Source organism: Esox lucius, chromosome 5 (assembly GCF_011004845.1).
Source record: "Esox lucius isolate fEsoLuc1 chromosome 5, fEsoLuc1.pri, whole genome shotgun sequence".
NCBI lineage: Eukaryota > Metazoa > Chordata > Actinopteri > Esociformes > Esocidae > Esox > Esox lucius.
In genome coordinates, this window is record NC_047573.1 from 37,846,380 (window position 1) to 37,868,699 (window position 22,320).

At 42.2% G+C, this 22,320-nt stretch overlaps 1 protein-coding gene across 4 annotated transcripts in view; it reads right to left on the minus strand.

Annotated features, from left to right (window-relative positions):
* Positions 1–22,320, minus strand: part of adgra1a (adhesion G protein-coupled receptor A1a) — a 98,116-nt gene that overhangs the window by 44,861 nt on the left and 30,935 nt on the right. For all 4 annotated transcript variants that reach the window (XM_034292050.1, XM_020044734.3, XM_020044735.3 and 1 more), the window contains exon 3: positions 15,569–15,696. In XM_034292050.1, the coding sequence (XP_034147941.1) occupies positions 15,569–15,696 (128 nt within the window). The remainder of the gene's footprint in view (positions 1–15,568; positions 15,697–22,320) is intronic.

The window sequence follows — 22,320 nt, forward strand, 5'->3', positions numbered from 1 at the left end:
CATGACCTTCTCCTATTCCTCCTCTGGATCATCCAGATGGTCATTGGCAAACTTCAGACGGGCCTGGACATGCGCTGGCTCGAGCAGGGGGACCTTGCGTGCGCTGCAGGATTTTAATCCATGGCGGCATAGTGTGTTACTAATGGTTTTCTTTGAGACTGTGGTCCCAGCTCTCTTCAGGTCATTGACCAGGTCCTGCCGTGTAGTTCTGGGCTGATCCCTCACCTTCCTCATGATCATTGATGCCCCAAAAGTTGAGATCTTGCATGGAGCCCCAGATCGAGGGAGATTGACCGTCATCTTGAACTTCTTCCATTTTCTAATAATTGCACCAACAGTTGTAGCCTTCTCACCAAGGTGCTTGCCTATTGTCCTGTAGCCCATCCCAGCCTTGTGCAGGTCTACAATTTTATCCCTGATGTCCTTACACAGCTCTCTGGTCTTGGCCATTGTGCTCCTGCTCCTCCTTTTCACTCGAAGCCTGACAGAGACAGAATTCTTACTGGTTGGTAGGTGATCAAATACTTACGTCATGCAATAAAATGCAAATTAATTATTTAAAAACCATACAATGTGATTTTCTGGATTTTTGTTTTAGATTCCATCTCTCACAGTTGAAATGTACCTATGATAAAAATTACAGACTTATAGATGCTTTTAAAGTAGGAAAACCTGCAAAATCAGCAGTGTATCAAATCCTTTTTTTCCCCACTGTATAGCGTGATTGGTGTAGTTGACTTCTCTTATGTCATTACTGAGCATCTTGCAAAAGGACAATTGTTTAGTCATTGTCATATTTGTTTTCTTAGAATTTTCTTATTTTGTGATTAATTTGTATTAATTTGTCGATGATGTTGTGTTTTCTGATATTTTAAATGACAGGAGTGGTTGGGTCTGCAGGGGACAGCAGTGCTTCTAGCCATGTGGATGGGCATTTTGGTTTCAACACATTTTTGGCATTATCGTTGCAGTATGCACAGACTGTGAATCGAAGCAGCTGCTGGGTGTGTACTCACACTCCCTTCACAGCTATAGGTGGTATTCCCTTAGGTGTCATTCCGTTTACTCAGAGTGAAATGTTGGGCGTTTGGAAACATGCCGATTGGTTCAAGAGTTACGTCTAATAATTGGGGTCCAGCCATTGGTTATAGAGGGGCTGACCCCACTGACATCTGTTAAAAGAATGTCTCTAGTCCACTGTGCACTACTATTCAGACCAATATTGACAAATTAGGTGTAGAGTTAGAGTCGTGGAGGGGTGCTTACCTGCCTCCATTTAATACTACAAGCATTTCGTTTTTAGGCCTACCTCCACGTTTAGTGGTCACAAGACCTCCTGATGGATGGTTATGCATTAGAAGGACACCATCTGTTGCACTACGTCGTCACTGGATGTATATGTTTGTCAAGGTGGGCTGGAGTCAATGTAGTCAAATTGCTGACCTTTCTGCTTGTGATGGTAGCGATTTTTCTTTATGCACGATGTCTGCCAATCTGACTCAGGGGGTACGTGTGCTGTTATAGGTACTGAATGTTGTATGTATATTCCTGATAAGACTGATGGTGTTTTAGATTTGGCTGGTAAGATCCCAGATGAGGGTGCTGAATATCATAATTACACCTTCGATGATATGGGGCTTGTGACATGGTTGTCATCAGTGTTTGGTAAATGGGGTAGCTTCCTGTTTAGACTGGTCTTTTGCCTCCTTGTTCAGTTGTTCTGTTGCTCTGTCTCTCTGTGTCTTGCTGCTAGTGTCCGTCGTGCTGTCGTATCAGGACTGCGTCCCCATTCACATCAACCATGCCCATATGATGATTGTAGGTGGTGTTCACTGGGGGGTGTCGGTTGCGGGACGGCCACCTTTATGCTGTCCTTTCTTCTGTTTGTGGTATGTGCTCTCGCCGAGGTTGCTTGTTGTGTAATCACTGCCCTCGTGCTCCTGTGCGTGACTGTGCTATTCTCGACCTCTTCCATTCTGATCATTCTGTTTTATTTTTTGTGTAACTGTTTATCTTTTTGGACTATGTTTTTGCGCACTAAGGTGTGGGTTATGTTACTTTTTCTTGTTTGTGTTATCAATATGTCTTGTTTTTCTATATTGAGAAGGGGGGAGTGTGGAATCTGAGCATTAACAATTACAATATGAATGTACGTTTCATTGGAAGTGAATGTGCCTAGATAATGAGAACAACAGAAACATCTCTGTTTAGATTATTTCTCTGTAGGTTCTGCTCTGATAACCACATTAATGTTTACAATGGCCATCTGGCATGGGGGTTGACTTCCAGAAATGTGATATGTGCTAGGTAGAAACACCCTTAATGTATAAGTTAGCTAGCCACTATATTTACAGTGAGAAGACAATGGAACGTACACTGAATGACATCCGTGCTGCAATTTTCCAATAAACTTGACCGAACTTCTCCCTCAATTTGATACGGGTTCTACATTATTTGACCACTATACGTAGCCGCTGATTTCTAACACTAGCGAAACATTTGTACACATCGACTCATTTAAGGTATATCTTTATCTTCAATATTGTTCTCATGCTAGAATGATAGTGATGACTTCAAAACAAAACAAATATCACATATGGAATCATGTAGTAACCAATACTGTTAAACTGCTCAAAATACATTTATATTTTAGATTCTTCAAAGTAGCCACCCTTTGCCTTGTTGACAGCTTTGCACACTCTTGGCATTCTTTCTACCAGCTTTATTTGGTAGTCACCTGGAATACTTTTCCAACAGTCTTGAATGGGTTCCCGCATAAGCACTTTTGGCTTCATTTCATTCACTCATCCAACTCATCCCAAAACATCTCAATTGTGATTATGGAGACCAGGTTATCTGATGTTGCAGCACCATTCCTTCTTGGTCAAATAGTTTGATACACAGTCTCCCCTGAACAGTTAATGTTGAGATGTGTCTGTTACTTGACCACTGTGAAGCTTTTATTTGGACTGCAATCTGAGGTGCAGTTAATTGCCAATTTCTGAGACTGCTAACTCTAAAATTGGCAATTAACTCTAATGAACTCTGCAGCTGAGGTAACTCTGGAATGCAAAGAGTTTGCAACGCTTTCATTAAGGCAAAGGGTGGCTACTTTACACAAATGTATTTTGAGCAGTTTAACACTTGTTTTTGTTACTATGTGATTCCATGTGTTTTTTTCAGTTTTGATGTCTTCACTTTTATCCTACAATGTGTAAATTATGAAAAATAAAGAAATACACTTGAATGAGTAAATGTGAACTATTACTCTTTCAGTGAATGTGGAAACACTGCAGTACAAAGGAAGTGGGAGCATCAGCTAAACATTTCAACTTTTGACTTGCTATCATGCAATCATCAAGCATACTAAGTCACACTGTACCTAGCCACTCAGCTCCAGGGCCCCCAGCCAACTGCATATCCTAGTCATGCTCTTTGGTTCTAATGTACTAATTAGTAGCAACGTTCCTGTTTAGTGTTACAACGTTCCACTACTGGAGGTATTACAAACAGTGATGCTAGCGCCGATTAGCTACCTAGCCTTAGCTAATGCTTATATCAGTATCAGCCAAACGTTTTAGCAACATGTATACTTTAGCTAATACAACGTTAGCTAATGCTAACTAAATAGTTAACGTAAGGTAACATCACTGTATTGTTTGTAAATAGGTTAGTAGAATGTGTTAATTTAAAAGTTGTCTTTTTTGTCAGAGTAATCCAATGAAAAGGTCCCTCTAGCGCCACACTCCCAATCAGTGGCCGAAATGATATGATACCCGGGTTGGTTTCCTAATTCCATTGACTTTGAATGAGAAATGGTTTAGTTTGTTAAAACAAAGAATCATTGGCTCTGGCATAATAAAACACTGTCAGACAATGACTGTCTCAGACACCCAATACAGTGACTAATATCTCCAGAATATTTCATGACCCTGAGTTACATGGCTGATTATTGGTGAATTTCCTAACATCGGTGACGTTTGTAACGCCACCATGAGGGTTAGACGTACATACCTTTGAGGGTTCCTTCCTGGCCTAGTGGATTACCAGTATAGCAAGCAGCATATCTCTGGGATATTCCATTTGGAATGAATAGCCTTCCAAAGTTAGAGCCAAATTCAAATGCTGATTGCACCCATTCATCAAGACAGAGCTAATGGGTTCCAATATCAAACAGGTTCCCTGTGAGGATATGGAGTTGTCCACCATTTTTTCATTCTCTATGGCAAACGGAGTGAGTGGCATGATATTGCAAATTTCTGTTTCAACATCGTCCCTATGTGGTTGATAAAACTTTTTCAACATTCACGCAGTAGAATTATAATGCCATTATTCTTGTAATAGTTGTGTGCATTTATGTTCCAAATCATGCCCACGCACAAGTTCATTGGTCAACAGCGGCCATGTTTTCTGCCACCCTTTCCTGGCTTATAGAGCATTTGAAGATATCGGTCAATAGATGCCAAATGTCAAAGTACGTGGATATCAGACATTCCATGCTATAGGAGTAGCTTATGAAGCATTTTTCAAATATTAAAAATGGCTAAAACCCATAAGGGCTAAGCTAATTTCAATTATATTCCTCATGAGGAGGAGGACTAATCTGCCTCTTCTAAGGGCTCTAACTCAAATGGGGTGAGCGTGGGGAGCTTGCAAACATGGAAAACCTCAATAGCGCCCCTGTGTGGTTCACATAAAATAGGTTTCAGTCATTTTTGTTGTATCAACTTTGTCAACTTTTTGACCAAGAACAATTTTTATGCCATTATCCTTGTGGTAGTAGTGTGCGTGTATATGTTCAAAACCACACCCAAGCACATGTTCATTGGTCAATAGCGGCCATGTTTTTTGGCACACTTGCCTGACATCGGCCCATAGATTCACGCAGTAGAATTATAATGCCATTACTCTTGTAATAGTTGTGTGCATTTATGTTCCAAATCATGCCCACGCACAAGTTCATTGGTAAACAGCGGCCATGTTTTCAGCCACCCTTCCCTGGCTTATAGAGCATTTGAAGATATCAGTCAATAGATGCCAAATGTGAAATGATTTGAATATCGGACATTCCATGCTATAGGAGTAGCTCATGAACCATTTTTCTAATTTTCAAAATGGCCGAAAAAACATAAGGGATGAGCTAATGGGTCCCAATTGCAAATATGTTCATAGTGAGGAGTTGTACTAATCTAAACTAAACACTTTTCAGGGCTCTAAAGTCAAATGGCCGGAGCGTGGTGAGGTTGCAAACATGGATAACCCCAAAAACAGCCCCGTACTGTTGACAAAATTACTTTCAGTCATTTTTGTCATATTATCTTTACATTAACTTTACACTCCTTTACATGAACCATACACGATCCGTTGCATGGATATCGTGGAGGTGTTAAAAGCTGGCCACAATCAATAACGTGCAGTTACTTAATCACAGAATTGCAAGTTCTTTTTAAATTTCCCAGTTCAGAATGTAACCTAAACATTTGCGAACTAGAATTGAAATTGGTACACCCCTATATCCGCATGTCAGTGTATTTCCTAAGCCCATATAGTCTAATTTAAATGACAAAGTAATCATCCCCTCCTGAAAGTCATTAGCCACTAATAAACTGTTGTTAGGCTGGACAATAGAACGTATAAAAATTCACCCAAGCCTCTAAAATGGCCAAAGAACCCTGGCTGATCTGTAACGCTAGCGTGAGCCCATAGCCAATTAATTGAATCAAACCTTCGTTGAGCCTCTTCTGACCTGACTGAAGCTTAAAATTCAATTTCCTCAAAATGGCACCAAAACAGGTGTCCTCTTCTATTATTTTTCTGTAATTTTATTTTGTGACGAAACTGAAAATAACAGCTGATATAGGAAGTAAACATCTGGTCCTTTATGGTGTTGCATTACATGGAAGTATTAAAAAAATTATTGGTAGTAAAAATATTTTTTGTATAGCGTTTAATGACATGAAAGCTTGCTGGACTGTCATATCTTATTAAAAAGCTAGCATTCTCCTGATTAAAATAATGTCCACTTATATAATTTACATTTTAGGATATTTGTCTCTGAAGACCGACATGCTCCTCCATAGGAAACCAATGGGTGGAGCTTAAAGATCCATAGGGGAAACATTTTTGTGACTAGTGTTTTATGGCAGCAAAGCCTGCTGGCCTGTCTTATCTTATTTAAAAGGGGAGGTCCTCCTGATTAGATTGGTGCCCAACTTAAAAAGAAATCTGAAAATATACATTTGAGAGATCTGAAGTAGACAGCGTCATCCGCCTGTATAGCATTGTTCCATAGGGAAACATAGGCAGGTTCAGTGATCAGAAAGTAATGTGTATTTCTGAAATGGTGAACGCAAATGTTAGATGTTATAGGACAATTCTGATTAGCAGTTAAGTAAGGATGTCCGTAAACTTAGTGACATTGTAGAGACATTTTCCAAATGAAGGTACTATATACACTTCCAAGAGATGGTAGCATGAAGATGACAAATGAAAATCCTCAGGTATTTTCATACCAAATTAGAGAAAAACCTGCGTAGATGAGGTTCAATTGGTGAGGCAATTTTCATAACTTGTCATGTAATCTGTTGGTGTATTACAAATAAAGACCCTTGTGAGGCTGGGTAGCCGTGAAAAGGGAGCATAGCAAGAACATTGCTGCATGACATTTTCGCTCACTTCTACATTACCACCTAACTCCCCCCTCAAACAAATTGTCCCCCCGGCATGCTCTTTTCTGTACCCTTCAATATCAGTCTATGTATGAGTTTCAGTGAAGAGTGCATTTTTCATGCCAAAATATTCTCCATTAACAAAGAGCCCTGCAGAGTTATTAATTTAACACTTTTCTATAGATACAAGACGTTTCAGAAGGTCACTATTCTTGCTAATATTGCACCCTAATCCCATCCCTAAATGTCGTATCGCAGTGTAGCCGATTACCATTATTATCGTATTGCTGTGTAGCCTAATGAGCTCACTTGCTCCCCTCACTTGCCATTGTTGGGTATTACACTTTATCTTTCAGCTGGCCAGTGCTGGGCTCATAACTTAATTCAGCAACTGCTTCAGATCTAAAAATGAGTGCCAGCAGCTAAGCAATGACTGACCATACGATTTGTTAGTACATCAATGTGTACCATACGCTCGATCTTAAACCTACTAACAAACATGACAATGTAAATTACCTGTCACAATTAAGCAAAGAAAAAGCATTGTACTGGTTAGCAAAAATTTTACGATGAAGGCTTAAAATTCACGGAATTAGACAAATAATACAGAGATAGGATTATTATTATTATTTCCTGCAGGAAATGTTTTGAGGCAAAGCTATGGTGCATTTATAGCTCATTGACTATATGGGCTAGTACGGCATTGTGACGTACACTCACCTAAAGGATTATTAGGAACACCTGTTCAATTTCTCATTAATGCAATTATCTAAAAAACCAATCACATGGCAGATGCTTCAATGCATTTAGGGGTGTGGTCCTGGTCAAGACAATCTCCTGAACTCCAAACTGAATGTCAGAATGGGAAAGAAAGGTGATTTAAGCAATTTTGAGCGTGGCATGGTTGTGGGGGGTTGATAAAATAATAATTGCAGTAATTTTTTAAATATGGTCCTTGTTAACATACATACCAAGTAGATATATTATACCATTATCCTTGTAGGAGATGTCTATATATGTGAAAAACCATGCCCCCTCACATGTTCATTGGTCAATAGCATCTATGTTTTTTGACATAATGGTCTGGCTGATATAACTTTTGAAGACCATGGTCCCTAGATGCCAAATATCAAAGTACGTGAAGTTCGGACATTTGGTGCCAGAGGAGTACATTTTTGTGTGTTTTCCAAAATGGCGGAAAATCCATCATGGCAGACTTTATGGGTCCCAATGACAAAACATTTCATGAGGAGATACACCTATGTATTTTTAAGACTCTAGGTCACAAGGGGTGGGCATGGTGAGCTTGCAAAATGCGCCATTTTGGAGGCCTGTGACAGTGCCACCATGAGGCCGACATGCATGCCACTGCACCAGAAGTTGCAGCCCTTGGCCCTTTACTACCATAAACAATTGGGAAGCTTTAAGCCATTTAATCTCACGAGAATTTGCAAAAAACACACTTATAATAATAGATAACTAGACAAGTACATTTCCTGAAGAAATGTGGTGATCTTGCTAGCTGTTTAAAAAGTACTGTTAGTGAGGATAATTAGGTTTAATTAGCATACATGACATAGTTAAAGCTAATAAAAAATTTATAAATGACAGATCTCGTCTCTGTAGCTCGAACAGTTCGAAATATACAGCCTAGTAGTTAACACTAATTATGCTAATTAGCATAAGTAATATCGATAACCGTTTCAGAAGTTGCAGTGGGGATAGCTTAAACATGTGAAACAATGTCAGTTTTGTGTTTGTTGCTTGAGCAACAGAAAGGTGTTCTGGAGGCATCCGAAACAGATGCCCAAGCCACCTCAGCTGACCCCTCTCGATGTGGAGGAGCAGCGATCATCGACCTGCAGACTAGGGTGTCCTGGTGCCATGTGCACTGATGGACACCCTTATGCTTGAACATGGTGTTCGTTATGGACAAACTGTGACTAGCACAGAAGTCCAATAACTGAACACAGCTCGGGTTCAGATCAGGGGGGCTGTTCCTCCCAATCACGCCCCTCCAGGTGTCACTTTCGTTGCCCACGTGGGCGTTGAAGTCCCCCAGTAGAACGATAGAGTCCCCAGTCGGAGCACTTTCCAGCACCCCTCCCAGAGACTCCAAGAAGGTCGGGTACTCTGCACTGCCGTTCGGCCCGTAGGCACAAACAACAGTGAGAGACCTATCCCCGACCCGTAGGCGCAGGGAAACGACCCTCTCGTTCACCGGGGTAAACTCCAACACATGGCGGCAGAGCTGGGGAGCTATAAGCAAACCCACACCAGCCCGCCGCCTCTCACCATGGGCAACTCCAGAGTGGTGAAGAGTCCATCCTCTCTCAAGGAGTGTGGTTCCAGAGCCCAAGTCATGCGTAGAGGTGATCCCGACTACCTCTAGTCGGAACCTCTCAACCTCACACACGATCTCAGGCTCGTTCCCCGCCAGCGAGGTGATGTTCCACGTCCCTAGAGCTAGTTTCCGTGTCCAGGGATCAGGTTGTCTAGGCCCCTGCCTTCGACTGCCGCCTGATCCTCTCCGCACCGGCCCCTTATGGTCCCTCCTGTGGGTGGTGAGCCCACGGGAAGGCGGCCCCACGTCGCTCCTTCGGGCTGAGCACGGCCGGGCCCCAACCCCGCGTACGAGCCCCAACCCCGGGCCTGGCTCCAGGGTGGGGCACCGGCTGCGCCATACCGGGGGACGTCACGGAACTCAATTATTTTCATCATTAAGGGGGTTTTGAACCACTCTTAGTCTGACCCGTCGCCTAGGACCTGTTTGCCTTGGGAGACCCTACCAGGGGCATATAGCCCCAGACAACATAGCTCCTAGGGTCACTCGGGTACTCAAACCCCTCAACCACGTTAAGGTGGCAGTTCATGGAGGGGTTAATGTTAATTACGTAAATTAGCATATGTTAAATCGATAAATGTTTCCTAATTTGAAGTAGTAATAGCTTAAATTGGTGAATTAAAGTTGGTTTCGTGTCTGCAGCTCGAATGGTTTCATAGATACAACCTTACAGTTAATTAATGGTAATTATGCTAATTAGTATTTGTAAAATAAATTACCGTTTCATAGTCTGAGTAGGGATAGCCTAAACGTGTGAAACAAAGTTGGTTTCATGTCTGTAGCTCAAATGGTTCAATATTATACAGCTTAATTGCCAATTAATTCTAATTACACAAATTAGAATATGTAAAATCGCAAAACGTTTCCAAATTTGAAGTAGGGATAGTCTAAACTGGTGTCGCACAGTTGGTTTCTTGGATGTAGCTCAAACGGTTTAAAAGATACAACCTTACAGTCAATTAACGGTAATTATGCAAATGAGTATTTGTAATATCAATAATCGTTTCATAGTTTGCAGTGGGGATAGCCTAAACGTGTGAAACAGTCAGTTTTGTGTATGCTACTTGAGCGGTTCAAAAGTTACAGCTTAGTAGTTTATTTATGCTAATTACGCAAATTTGCATATGTAAAATCATATAACTTTTCTTAATTTGAAGGAGGGATAGCCTAAACTGGTAAAACATAAGTTGGTTTCATGTCTGTAGCTCAAACCGTTCAAAAGATACAGCCTAATAGTAAAATAAGGGAAATTACGCAAATTAGCATATGTAAAATGAATTACAGTTTCTTAATTTGCAGTAGGGATAACTTAAACGTGTAAAACAAAATTGGTTTCATGTCTGTAGCACAAACGGTTCAACAGAAACATCCTAATAGATAATTCATGCTAATTATGCAAATTGCATGCGTAAATCGTAACCTGAACAGGGTATATCTAAACTGGTGAAGCAAATTTGTTTTCATGTCTGTAGCTCAAACATTTCAAAAGATACAGTCTAATTGCCAATTAATTCTAATTACGCAAATTAGAATATGTAAAATCGCTAAATGTTTCCAAATTTGAAGTAGGGATAGTCTAAACTGGTGTCACAAAGTTGGTTTCGTGGCTGTAGCTCAAACGGTTTAAAAGATACAACCTTACAGTCAATTAACGGTAATTATGCAAATGAGTATTTGTAATATCAATAATCGTTTCATAGTTTGCAGTGGGGATAGCCTAAACGTGTGAAACAGTCAGTTTTGTGTATGCTACTTGAGCGGTTCAAAAGTTACAGCTTAGTAGTTTATTTATGCTAATTACGCAAATTTGCATATGTAAAATCATATAACTTTTCTTAATTTGAAGGAGGGATAGCCTAAACTGGTAAAACATAAGTTGGTTTCATGTCTGTAGCTCAAACCGTTCAAAAGATACAGCCTAATAGTAAAATAAGGGAAATTACGCAAATTAGCATATGTAAAATGAATTACAGTTTCTTAATTTGCAGTAGGGATAACTTAAACGTGTAAAACAAAATTGGTTTCATGTCTGTAGCACAAACGGTTCAACAGAAACATCCTAATAGATAATTCATGCTAATTATGCAAATTGCATGCGTAAATCGTAACCTGAACAGGGTATATCTAAACTGGTGAAGCAAATTTGTTTTCATGTCTGTAGCTCAAACATTTCAAAAGATACAGTCTAATTGCCAATTAATTCTAATTACGCAAATTAGAATATGTAAAATCGCTAAATGTTTCCAAATTTGAAGTAGGGATAGTCTAAACTGGTGTCACAAAGTTGGTTTCGTGGCTGTAGCTCCAAAGTTTTAAAAGATACAACCTTACCGTTAATTAACGGTAATTATGCAAATTAGTATTTGTAATATCAATAATTGTTTCATAGTTTGCAGTAGGAATAGCCTAAACGTGTGAAACAAAGTTGGTTTCATGTCTGTAGCACAAACGGTTCAAGAGTTATTCTCAGTTATATCCTAACGATGTAAATTAGCAATTATACACTAAATTGTTTGTAACATGTAATATAAATCTTATTTAGGATAGCCTCAAACCTTTAAAGTTGTTATCAAAGGTTGATTTGCCCTAAAGCATGAAACATTATGAAGTGAAACCTCAGTATTACTTTGGCTCTAATTGAAACACATGTTAATTTATACAAGATTTGAATGTTAATAATTACAAAAGTAAACATAGTATGAAAAATTTGAATACAAGCAACTCAAGTTGGCCCAGATTGAACACCTTGGCATTGGTTTGGACTTGATATCTTAAAAATTAGAGGAGGAGATGCGTCTAGAATTTTAGACTAGGTTCTCCTTGAAACACATGTTAATTTATGCAATATTTAAATGTTTATAATTACAAAAGTAAACATAGTATCAAAAATCTGATTACAATCAACTCAAGTTGGGCGAGACTGAACAGCTTGGCTTTGGTTTGTACTTGATAGCATAAAAAATTTAGGAGGAGATGCGTCTAGACTTTTTGACTTTTTTACCATTTTAAATGTTTTTACTATGGACACTTTTTCTCCATTGAAATACATTGATGGCTAATTTACGTATTGATATAGTATAAAAAGTATAATAGCTATCAAAAAGAAGGTTTCGTGTTTATAGCTTTTACTTTGTAGGCTGTAGAGCTGGAGGAAAAATATTGATAAGAAGAAGTATGGAAGAAACTTAGAGTGAGGGAAAAAAGTATTTGATCCCCTGCTGATTTTGTACATTTGCTCAATGACAAAGAAATTATCAGTCTATAATTTTAATGGTAGGTTTATTTGAACAGTGAGAGACAGAATAACATCAAAAACATTCTGAAAAACGCAAGTCAAAAATGTTATAAATTGATTTGCATTTTAATAAGTGAAATAAGTATTCGACCCCTCTGCAAAACATGACTTAGTACTTGGTGGCAAAACCCTTGTTGGCAATCGCAGAGGTCAGACGTTTCTTGTAGTTGGCCACCAGGTTTGCACACATCTCAGGAGGGATTTTGTCCCACTCCTCTTTGCAGATCTTCTCCAAGTCATCAAGGTTTTGAGACTGATGTTTGTTAACTCAAACATTCAGCTCCCTCCACAGATTTTCTATGGGATTAAGATTGAGACTGGCTAGGCCACACCAGGACCTTAATGAGCTCAATTTTGGTCTCATCTGACCACAACACTTTCACCGAGTTCTCCTCTGAATCATTCAGATGTTCATTGGAAAACTTCAGATGGGCCTGTATATGTGCTTTCTTGAGCAGGGGGACCTTGCAGGCGCTGCAGGATTTCAGTCCTTCATGGTGTAGTGTTACCAATTTTATTCTTGGTCACTATGGTCCCAGCTGCCTTGAGATCATTGACAAGATCCTCCCGTGTCGTTCTGGGCTGATTCCTCACTGTTCTCATGATCATTGCAACTCCACGAGGTGAGATCTTCTATTTGCGAATAATCGCAGCAACTGTTGTCACATTCTCACCAAGCTGCTTGGTGATGGTCTTGTAGCCCATTCCAGCCTTGTGTAGGTCTACAATATTGTCCCTGACATTCTTGGACAGCTCTTTGGTCTTGGCCATTGTAGAATCTGAGCATTAACGATTACAATATGAATGTACGTTTCATTGGAAGTAAATGTGCCTAGATAATGAGAACAACAGAAACCACTCTGTGCAGGTTGTGGTCTAATGTAATGGAATGTTTACGATGGCCATTTTGCATGGGGGTTACTGTCTTGGAAACCTGATCTTTGCTAGGTAGACACACCCTTCAATGTATATATATATATATATATCAGCTTGTAACCAACATTACAGTGAGATGAGATTGAGGTTGTGTAAGGAAGACCAGGTCTGTAACCTCATGAACCAGACTTTCTAATGTTGCAATAAATAATATACTTTCTCTCTCCCTTGACAAACGGGTATGCTAATTATTACAACCACTATACGAAACGGCCGATTTCTAACACCATGGTGGAGAGTTTGGAATCTGATTGATTGATTGATTGATTGCTTGCTTCTATGGACAGGTGTCTTTTATACAGGTAACAAACTGAGATTTGGAGCACTCCCTTTAAGAGTGTGCTCCTAATCTCAGCTCATTACCTGTATAAAATACACCTGGGAGCCAGAAATCTTTCTGATTGAGAGGGGATCTGTCACGTTTTAGAAAGGGAGACGGAAGCAGGCGCAGAATGTTGGTGGGTTTCCTTTTTAATAAACAAAAACAAAGAAAGCAAAGCAGAGTGCCAGGCACTACAAAATACTCAGGAGTTTCAGGAGTACGTAAAACATGACACGCAGACAAGCACAATGACCTTTCAGGGACAGGGAGGAAATGGCTGAACTAAATACACAGACTAACGAGGAGAAAAGAAACCGGTGGGGGCTAAACACAGGTGAAAGGAATATACAGATTAACAAACACCATACAAGGGCAAGACAAGTCAAGGACAAACAGAAAACACGAAGTGGAACGGTCCCCTCAGGCCTGGACCGTTACAGGATCAAATACTTATTTTACTCATTAAAATGCTAATTTAATTAATAAAATTTTTGACATGAGTTTTATTTTTTATTCTCTCTCTCACTGTTCAAATAAAATTATAAAAATCTAATTATAGACTGATTATTTGTTTGTCAATGGGCAAACGTAAAAATCAGCAGGGGATGATATACTTCTTTCCCTCACTGTATAGTTGTGCTTTGCCTTCGGCAAGCAAACCAAATGAACTGGTAGAAAAACAATAGTGTTTCACCAGTGAACTGCTGAAACACTAATGAACCAGAAAGATGTTGCAAGTTTTGAGGGAGCGTGCAATTGGCATGCTGACTGCAGGAATGTCCACCAGTGCTGTTGCCCGTGAATTGAATGTTAATTTCTCTATCATAAGCTGTCTCCAAAGGCGTTTCAGAGAATTTGGCAGTACATACAACCGGCCTCACAACCGCAGACCACGTATAACCACACAAGCCCAGGACCTCCACATCCAGCATCTTCACCTCCAAGATCGTCTGAGACCAGCCACCCGGACAGCTGCTGCAACAATTGGTTTGCATAACTAAAGATTTTCTATACAAACTGTCAGAAACTGTCAGCTCATCTGTCAGAAAACTGTCAGCTCATCTGCATGCTCACCTTCCTCATTGGGGTCTCGACCTGACACAGAGATACCGTGACGAGATCCTGAGGCCCATTGTTGTGCCATTCATCCACAACCATTACCTCATGTTGCAGCATGATAATGCACGGCCCCATGTTGCAAGGATCTGTACACAATTACTGGAAGCTGAAAACATCCCAGTTCTTGCATGGCCAGCATATTGAGCATGTTTGGGATGCTCTGGATCGGCATATACGACAGCGGGTTCCAGGTCCTGCCAATATCCAGCAACTTCGCAAAGCCATTGAACAGGCCACAATCAACAACCTGATCAACTCTATGCAAAGGAGATGTGTTGCACTGCGTGAGGCAAATGGTGGTCACAACAGATACTGACTGGTTTTCAGACCCCCCCAGGTTTTCAGACACATTTTAGAGTGGCCTTTTATTGTGGCCAGCCTAAGGCACACCTGTGCAATAATCATGCTGTCTAATCAGCATCTTGATATGCCACACCTGTGAGGTGGATGGATTATCTCAGCAAAAGAGAAGTGCCACATTCTTTAGAAAGATTTGTGAACAATATTTGAGAGAAATAGGCCTTTTGTGTACATAGAGAAAGTCTTAGATCTTTGTGTTCAGCTCATGATAAATGGGGGCAAAAACATAAGTGTTGCATTTATAATTTTGTTGAGTGTAAAATTTGGTAAAACAATACTACAACTGATGGTAAAACAATACTAAATACTGCTAAATGTAATCTTATCTTTGGGTACATCAAACAACTCAACATGCAACCCAAACTGTTGAGTTATTCATGCAACCCAAACTGGCTCAGTCAAAGTAACTCAGAATGTGTTCTATCTGCTATTTAACCAACAGTGTGTTGCCAATTCCCACAGGGCGCCAGTATGAATATGTATACACTTACTAATAAGTGGTGTAAAATGTAATGTGTCTTTACCGGAAATGCACTATGTAAGTCATAATGGAGACCAGCAGGCAGAGCAGCATGACTGCCGTGCATGCATACACAACGGGATGCAGGTAATCCCCTGGGTATGGTGGAAAAGATAGCACCCTCTTCAGATCCTGAAACAGAAACACAGAACCGGTAGGGACATTTAATTGTATGCATTCTAACTAGACAGTGGGTATTTTTACATGATCTCTAATAATTTGATTTAATACTGAGTATCTGGGTATGACATAATTCTGCTTATCTTGGTCTAGCCCAATAAAAACTTGTTGCTGTTTCGCTAAAACCCCAGAGACTGCAGAGAGTGATCTATGAGAGTGGGAACCTTGATTTGTATAATTGAAAAAGGGACATGAACATTTATGTAGTCAACTGTCTGATCTATGCCCATCTGTGAAAATGTTTTGGATGGCATGATTTTTGATGTTTTGGATAGTTTCAAAACTGTACTTCATTTTTATTTACACAACATGTATGTATGAATACTAACAAGAAATTCTTTATTTACTAGGTGTTTAGGACATGTTAGCTTGTGAGATTCCCCATTCAAAATCAGTAGTGATTTTCCTCTGTGCCAGTCAGGGCAGTTGATTTGCAAAGTATTTGATTGTCTTGCATGAACTGCACGTTTGATATCTCCCCAGATTGGCTCGATGATATTAAGGTCAGGACACTGTGATGACCACCCCAGAACCTTCACCTTTTTTTTACTGTAACCACTGGAGGGTCAACTTTGCCTTGTGCTTAAGGTCATTGTCATGCTGGAAAGTACAAGAGCGTCCCATGCGCAGCTTTCATGCAGAAGAATGCAATTGTCTGCCAGTATTTTCGGATAACATGCTGCATTCATGCAGATTCCCCATGCCTTTATAGCTCATACACCCCCAAAACATCAGTGAGCCACCACCATGCTTCACAGTGGGGATGGTATTTTGTTCACTACAGGCCTTGTTGACCCCTCTCCAAACATAGGGCTTATGGTTGTGACCATAATGCTCTATTTTTATGGCGTCACATCAGTCTCAAATCTCATGTGCACGCAAGATAGAGTCAAGAGTGCAGAAACACAAGCTTTGCTTGCAGAGGACCAAACTCGCAGGGACGCGGGTGCCACTTTGGGAAGAAAAGATTCAGTCAAGAGAGCAGAAAGTGACGTTGAGAGAGTAGAAACACAAGCCATGTGAGCAAAGGACCAGTCGCGCGAGAATATAAACAATGTGAGAGCACAGACTTCGTGGCGTGGAATTTCTCCGCAACTTAAAATTCACCTGCACCTTCTCGAAACCCCCTGCCCCCCTAGTGATGGATCAATCGCAAAACGAATGGCATTTTTGGTGAACAATGGGAGCCGATTCACAAACGATAAAGAGAAGTTTTTTTGGCTCTTATATATTTTTGAGGCAAGTTCTGTTAAGAGAAGACATTTACAAAAGGCATTTGCCGTAAACCACAATCATTTAAATAAACTGGTTGTACAAAATGTTGGCTACTGTTAAAAACATGTTCAACAAAAATATAATTCCAAAGCAACAGCCTGAATCGTGAACCCAGTAAGACTTAACCCTTTACCGATGTTGTAATTGGCCAATGACAGAATTTGAAAAGATATTCATAAATGTACAAATATACTTTAATAATATATTTTTTTAAACTTGTAAAACACTTTTTTTTATTGTTAATTTGTATTACCATTGTGTAAATTACACATTCTGTGAATATGTGTTTAGTTTGTTATATAGCCTATATAAAAAAAACTGTGTGGTATGCAGTATTTGCAAAGCAACACTTTCAATTTGTTCTGTCTCGACCAACAATCTCAGCAGGCACGTAAATACGAAACATCCAACAGTCCTGTTGCCACAGCTGAAAGTTATGGCAACAACTAGCGATGCCTCTACCACGACTGAGTCAAGGACCACTGCTAAAACCTCTGCAACTACATCCAGTGCTGCAAGTGCATACAGTTACCAGACAAACATCCCCAAACCTGCCACCCAGACATCCATAGGCCAATACATGCCAAAGGCAATTACCTCATCAAAAAGAAGATGATAGATGAAGAATTGGCTAAAATGGCACACTGCTGATAACATAGCAAAAGAACTATCAGAATTGCAACAGAATGGAAGGTCACGGAGAACGTGGCCAGTTGTGTCAGTGACAATGCAAGCAACATAACAGCTGCAATCCAGAAAATACCATGGGCACTCCATCCATGTCTGGTAGTTAAAGATGCTTGGCAGAAATTGAAACAACTGTGGACAAATTGAAGGCAACAGTAGACTATTTCCACAGAAGCACAGCAGCTGCAGAGAAACTGAAGGCAACACAATGCCAAATGGGGATGTCAGAGTTGCGACAAAAGCAAGATTGCCCCAGCAAGTGGAATTCAACCTAGTACATGTTGAAGCGATTTCTTGAATCTAAAGATTCAGTCATTTCCACCATGGCCTTCATGATTTCATCACTTGACCCTCTGACCCCAAAATAATGGGATGTTGTACAGGAAGCATGCAAGGTTTTACAACCATTTAAATAGGTCACTGTTGAAGTTAGCACAGAAAGGTACAGAATACTAACAGAAAATTATACAATGGTAATTCCTTGGTGTATTAACAATATAATAGTAATATGTATTGTGTCATAGTACATATATAAACTGCAAATACAAACGGGTAAATGGTACATTAGATTTATTTTCTGTATTCTATTTGTGTCTATGTTAAGACAATTTCTTAAATTGAAGCGTATAGGGGAAATACAAGCAACATATAGGTAAAATACACGCAACATATTTCAGGTTTTTATTGTTCTTAAAAATATGGTCCAGCACAAAACAAATCTTTCCCCAAAAAATATTAAAATGTTTATTGTTTTAAACTAAAATACTAATGTGTCCGTCTATATTATTTAGCAAAGCACTGTATCTATCTACTCACACAAATACATACACATATATTCTTATTTTAGTGGCATAGTATGATGTTATCTGATAACACTTTTTTCTCCTTCTTGCAGCTATGTAACAGCATCTAAAGTCATCATTCTCGCCAAGGGTCTGCAGGGAGTCACTGCAAATGTCCAGAGCACAACAACAACCACTGCACAAATAACAAAAATAGTGAAGTCTCTATGAATCAATGGCACAGGTTCCACAAGATGGAATACAACCACCACTATCAGAGGCAGCAAATACTGGACCCCAGATTCAAAAAGCAAACATTTGTTGAGGTTAGAGCTGCTGACGAGGCCTTACAGCACATTGCTGTAGCAGCAGGGATAGTCAATCTTAGCAGCCAGCAGTCAGATGCAGATCAGAGAGCAGCAGCCACAGTGGATCCAGAGGAGAGGTCTACAATTTGGAGCATGTTTGATGAAAAGGTAACTGGAGATATTGCAAGAAGAAATCCTTCTGCAAATGCCATCATGGAGGTGAGTTCTCATCTGGGGGAGCCCCTGTTTCAGAGATCTGCTGACCCCCTTGAGTTGTGGGAAAGTCAGGCTTTGGCTTACCCCAGGCTATCCAGAGTCATAACCTAGAGATTGTGTACAAAACGGGACAAATTATAACCGAAAGGAGGAACAGAATCAGCCATGCAAGTGACACAACTTGTTTTTTCAAACACTAATCTTCCCTGAAGAAGGATTTCCTTATCCATCTACTTTGTGACACACTGGATAAGAATAGGCTAGTTGAACCCTGAGACATGTTTATAGTTCGGCCAATGATTAGATGACATTATTAGTTAATGTGTTACAATGTTTTGTTATTGTATTCTATTGTGATCTTTTCTACTGTTATTTAATTATTTAAAAAAATTCAACACAATGAAGAGTTATTAATTGCATTGTTAGGATGTTGAACTTATTATTTTGGTGCATGGAACATGCTAGGATTAAAATGCATAATTTTCAGTGATTAAAATGCATAACTTGAGTCTAAAAAGACTCAAATTTCCCATCACTATATATTTTCTAAATATTTTCTTCTCAAAGTGGCAAGTGCGTGTGCATGAGGTTTGAGACTGATGTGACGCCATATATTTTGGTCTCATCACTCCAAATTACAGTGTGCCAGAAGCTGTGAGGTTTGTCAAGGTGTTGTCGGGCATATTGTAACTGGGATTTTTTGTGGCATTGGCGCAGTAAAGGCTTCTTTCTGGCAACTCGACCATGCAGCTAATTTCTGTTCAAGTTTCGTCATATTGTGCTCCTTGAAACAACCACAAAAACAGCCTGTTTTTCCAGAGCAGCCTGTGAGTTTTTCTTTGTATCCTGAACACTTCTTGTGGTAGTTTTGGCTGAAATCTTTCTTGGCCTACCTGACCTTGGCTTGGTATCAAGAAACCCCTCGGATTTTCCACTTCTTAATAAGTGATTGAACAGCACTGACTGGCATTTGCAAGGCTTTGGATATCTTTTTATATCCTTTTCCATCTTTATAAAGTTCCATTACCTTGTTACCCAGGTCTTTTGACAGTTCTTTTCTGCTCCCCATGGCTCAGTATCTACCCTCCTCAGTGCATCCATGTGAGAGCTAACAAACTCATTGACAATTTATACACAGACACTAATTGCAATTTAAAAAGTCACAGGTGTGAGAAATTCACCTTTAATTAAAATGTTCACCTGTGTTTGTCACCTTGCGTGTAACAACTTGTCAAGGTGTAGTGTTGGAGGGAACCAGGCGCAGGCAGTACTCTCGTTCGTGGGATTTATTAAAACAACAAACAAACCAAACACGAACGGAAAAACAATACTAATGACTGAATGAAATAAAAGTGCGCAACATGCGTCTTAACAATTAACATTCAAACAGTACATTCAATAACACTCACCAATTAAATGCGCACACACAGCGACAATGACAGCAACAGCAACAATGATCCACAATGTGGGGAGCAGAGGGGAAACATATACACATACAAACGAGCTAGATTGGGACCTGGTGTGGAAGATGGGAAACATGTGACAGTCCGGGATGTGTTCGTGAGAATATGGGAACTTGTGGAAATATGGCACGGTGGCGCTGCTGCTCACCGCACCATGACAGTACCCCCCCCCAAAGGCCCGGCCACCGGACGGGCCAAGACGAACCCCAGCCCAAGGGAGGGGGGGCGGGGCAGCACAGTACCCCCATCGGCACAAACCCGCCGAGGGGGCGGAACAGCCGAGACTAACCAGGGTGGCGGAGCCGTCGGGACAGGCCGGGGAGGCAGAACCGCCCGAAGATCAGGAGCCGGCGGAGGGTCAGGAGCCGGGAGAGCCGACGGAGGGTCGGTGGCCGGCGGAGGGTCAGAGGCCGGGAGAGCCGACGGAGGGTCGGTGACCGGCGGAGGGTCAGAGGCCGGGAGAGCCGACGGAGGGTCGGTGGCCGGCGGAGGGTCAGAGGCCGGGAGAGCCGACGGAGGGTCGGTGGCCGGCGGAGGGTCAGAGGCCGGGAGAGCCGACGGAGGGTCGGTGGCCGGCGGAGGGTCAGAGGCCGGGAGAGCCGACGGAGGGTCGGTGGCCGGCGGAGGGTCGGTAGCCGGAAGAGCCGAAGGAGGGTCGGTAGCCGGAAGAGCCGAAGGAGGGTCGGTAGCCGGAAGAGCCGAAGGAGGGTCGGTAGCCGGAAGAGCCGAAGGAGGGTCGGTAGCCGGAAGAGCCGAAGGAGGGTCGGTAGCCGGAAGAGCCGAAGGAGGTGCCGGGGCGGCCGGGACAGGAGAGGGCGGTGGCAGCCAAACCCCGGCAAGCTCAGGCGGTGCAGGCCACTCCTCCTCGGCCTCAGGCGGTGCAGGCCACTCCTCCTCGGCCTCAGGCGGTGCAGGCCACTCCTCCTCGGCCTCAGGCGGTGCAGGCCACTCCTCCTCGGCCTCAGGCGGTGCAGGCCACTCCTCCTCGGCCTCAGGCGGTGCAGGCCACTCCTCCTCGGCCTCAGGCGGTGCAGGCCACTCCTCCTCGGCCTCAGGCGGTGCAGGCCACTCCTCCTCGGCCTCAGGCGGTGCAGGCCACTCCTCCTCGGCCTCAGGCGGTGCAGGCCACTCCTCCTCGGCCTCAGGCGGTGCAGGCCACTCCTCCTCGGCCTCAGGCGGTGCAGGCTGCTGCCACTGGCAGGAAGGAGGCGCTGGCTGCTGCTCCAATGCAGCAGGGGGCGCTGACTGCCGCTGCTGGCAGGTAGGAGGCGCTGGCTGCTGCTCCAAAGCAGCAGTGGGCAATCGTCGCCGTGGCGCAGGGACAGGGGCGGCGGAAGGCCGCGGAGCAGGAAGCGGTGTGCGCCTAATTGCCAGCCTACAGCCTGGCCAGCCTGCACGGGGTCGAGGAGGCACCGGACATAGAGGGGGCGCCGTCGGGACTTCCCCCGGGCACCCACTCAGCCCCCCCCTAAAATTTTCCTGGGGGGACCTCGGACCAAGCGTTGGGCACCTCGCCCTCTTCTTCCTCCGGCCTCGCCTGCGTCCTGTCCTTCCTGCCTCCTGCATGTCCTGCAGGAGACCCTTCACCAGCTCCCCTTGCTCTTTGGTGAGGGGCTTGACCACTCCATACTGGTCCATGCCCCACAGCGGCACCCCGAACCCGTCTTGGGGCAACCCCCAACACTGCTCCCCAAGGGGATCCTCCTCCACTCTCTCATAGACCGCTTCGTCGTCATCTGAGGAGAGGGAGTCAGATCCCCAATCGCCCCTCCAGGTATATACCCTCTCTGGAGGGACTGCCTGCTGGTTCCAGGTTTGGTGGATCATTCTGTAACAACTTGTCAA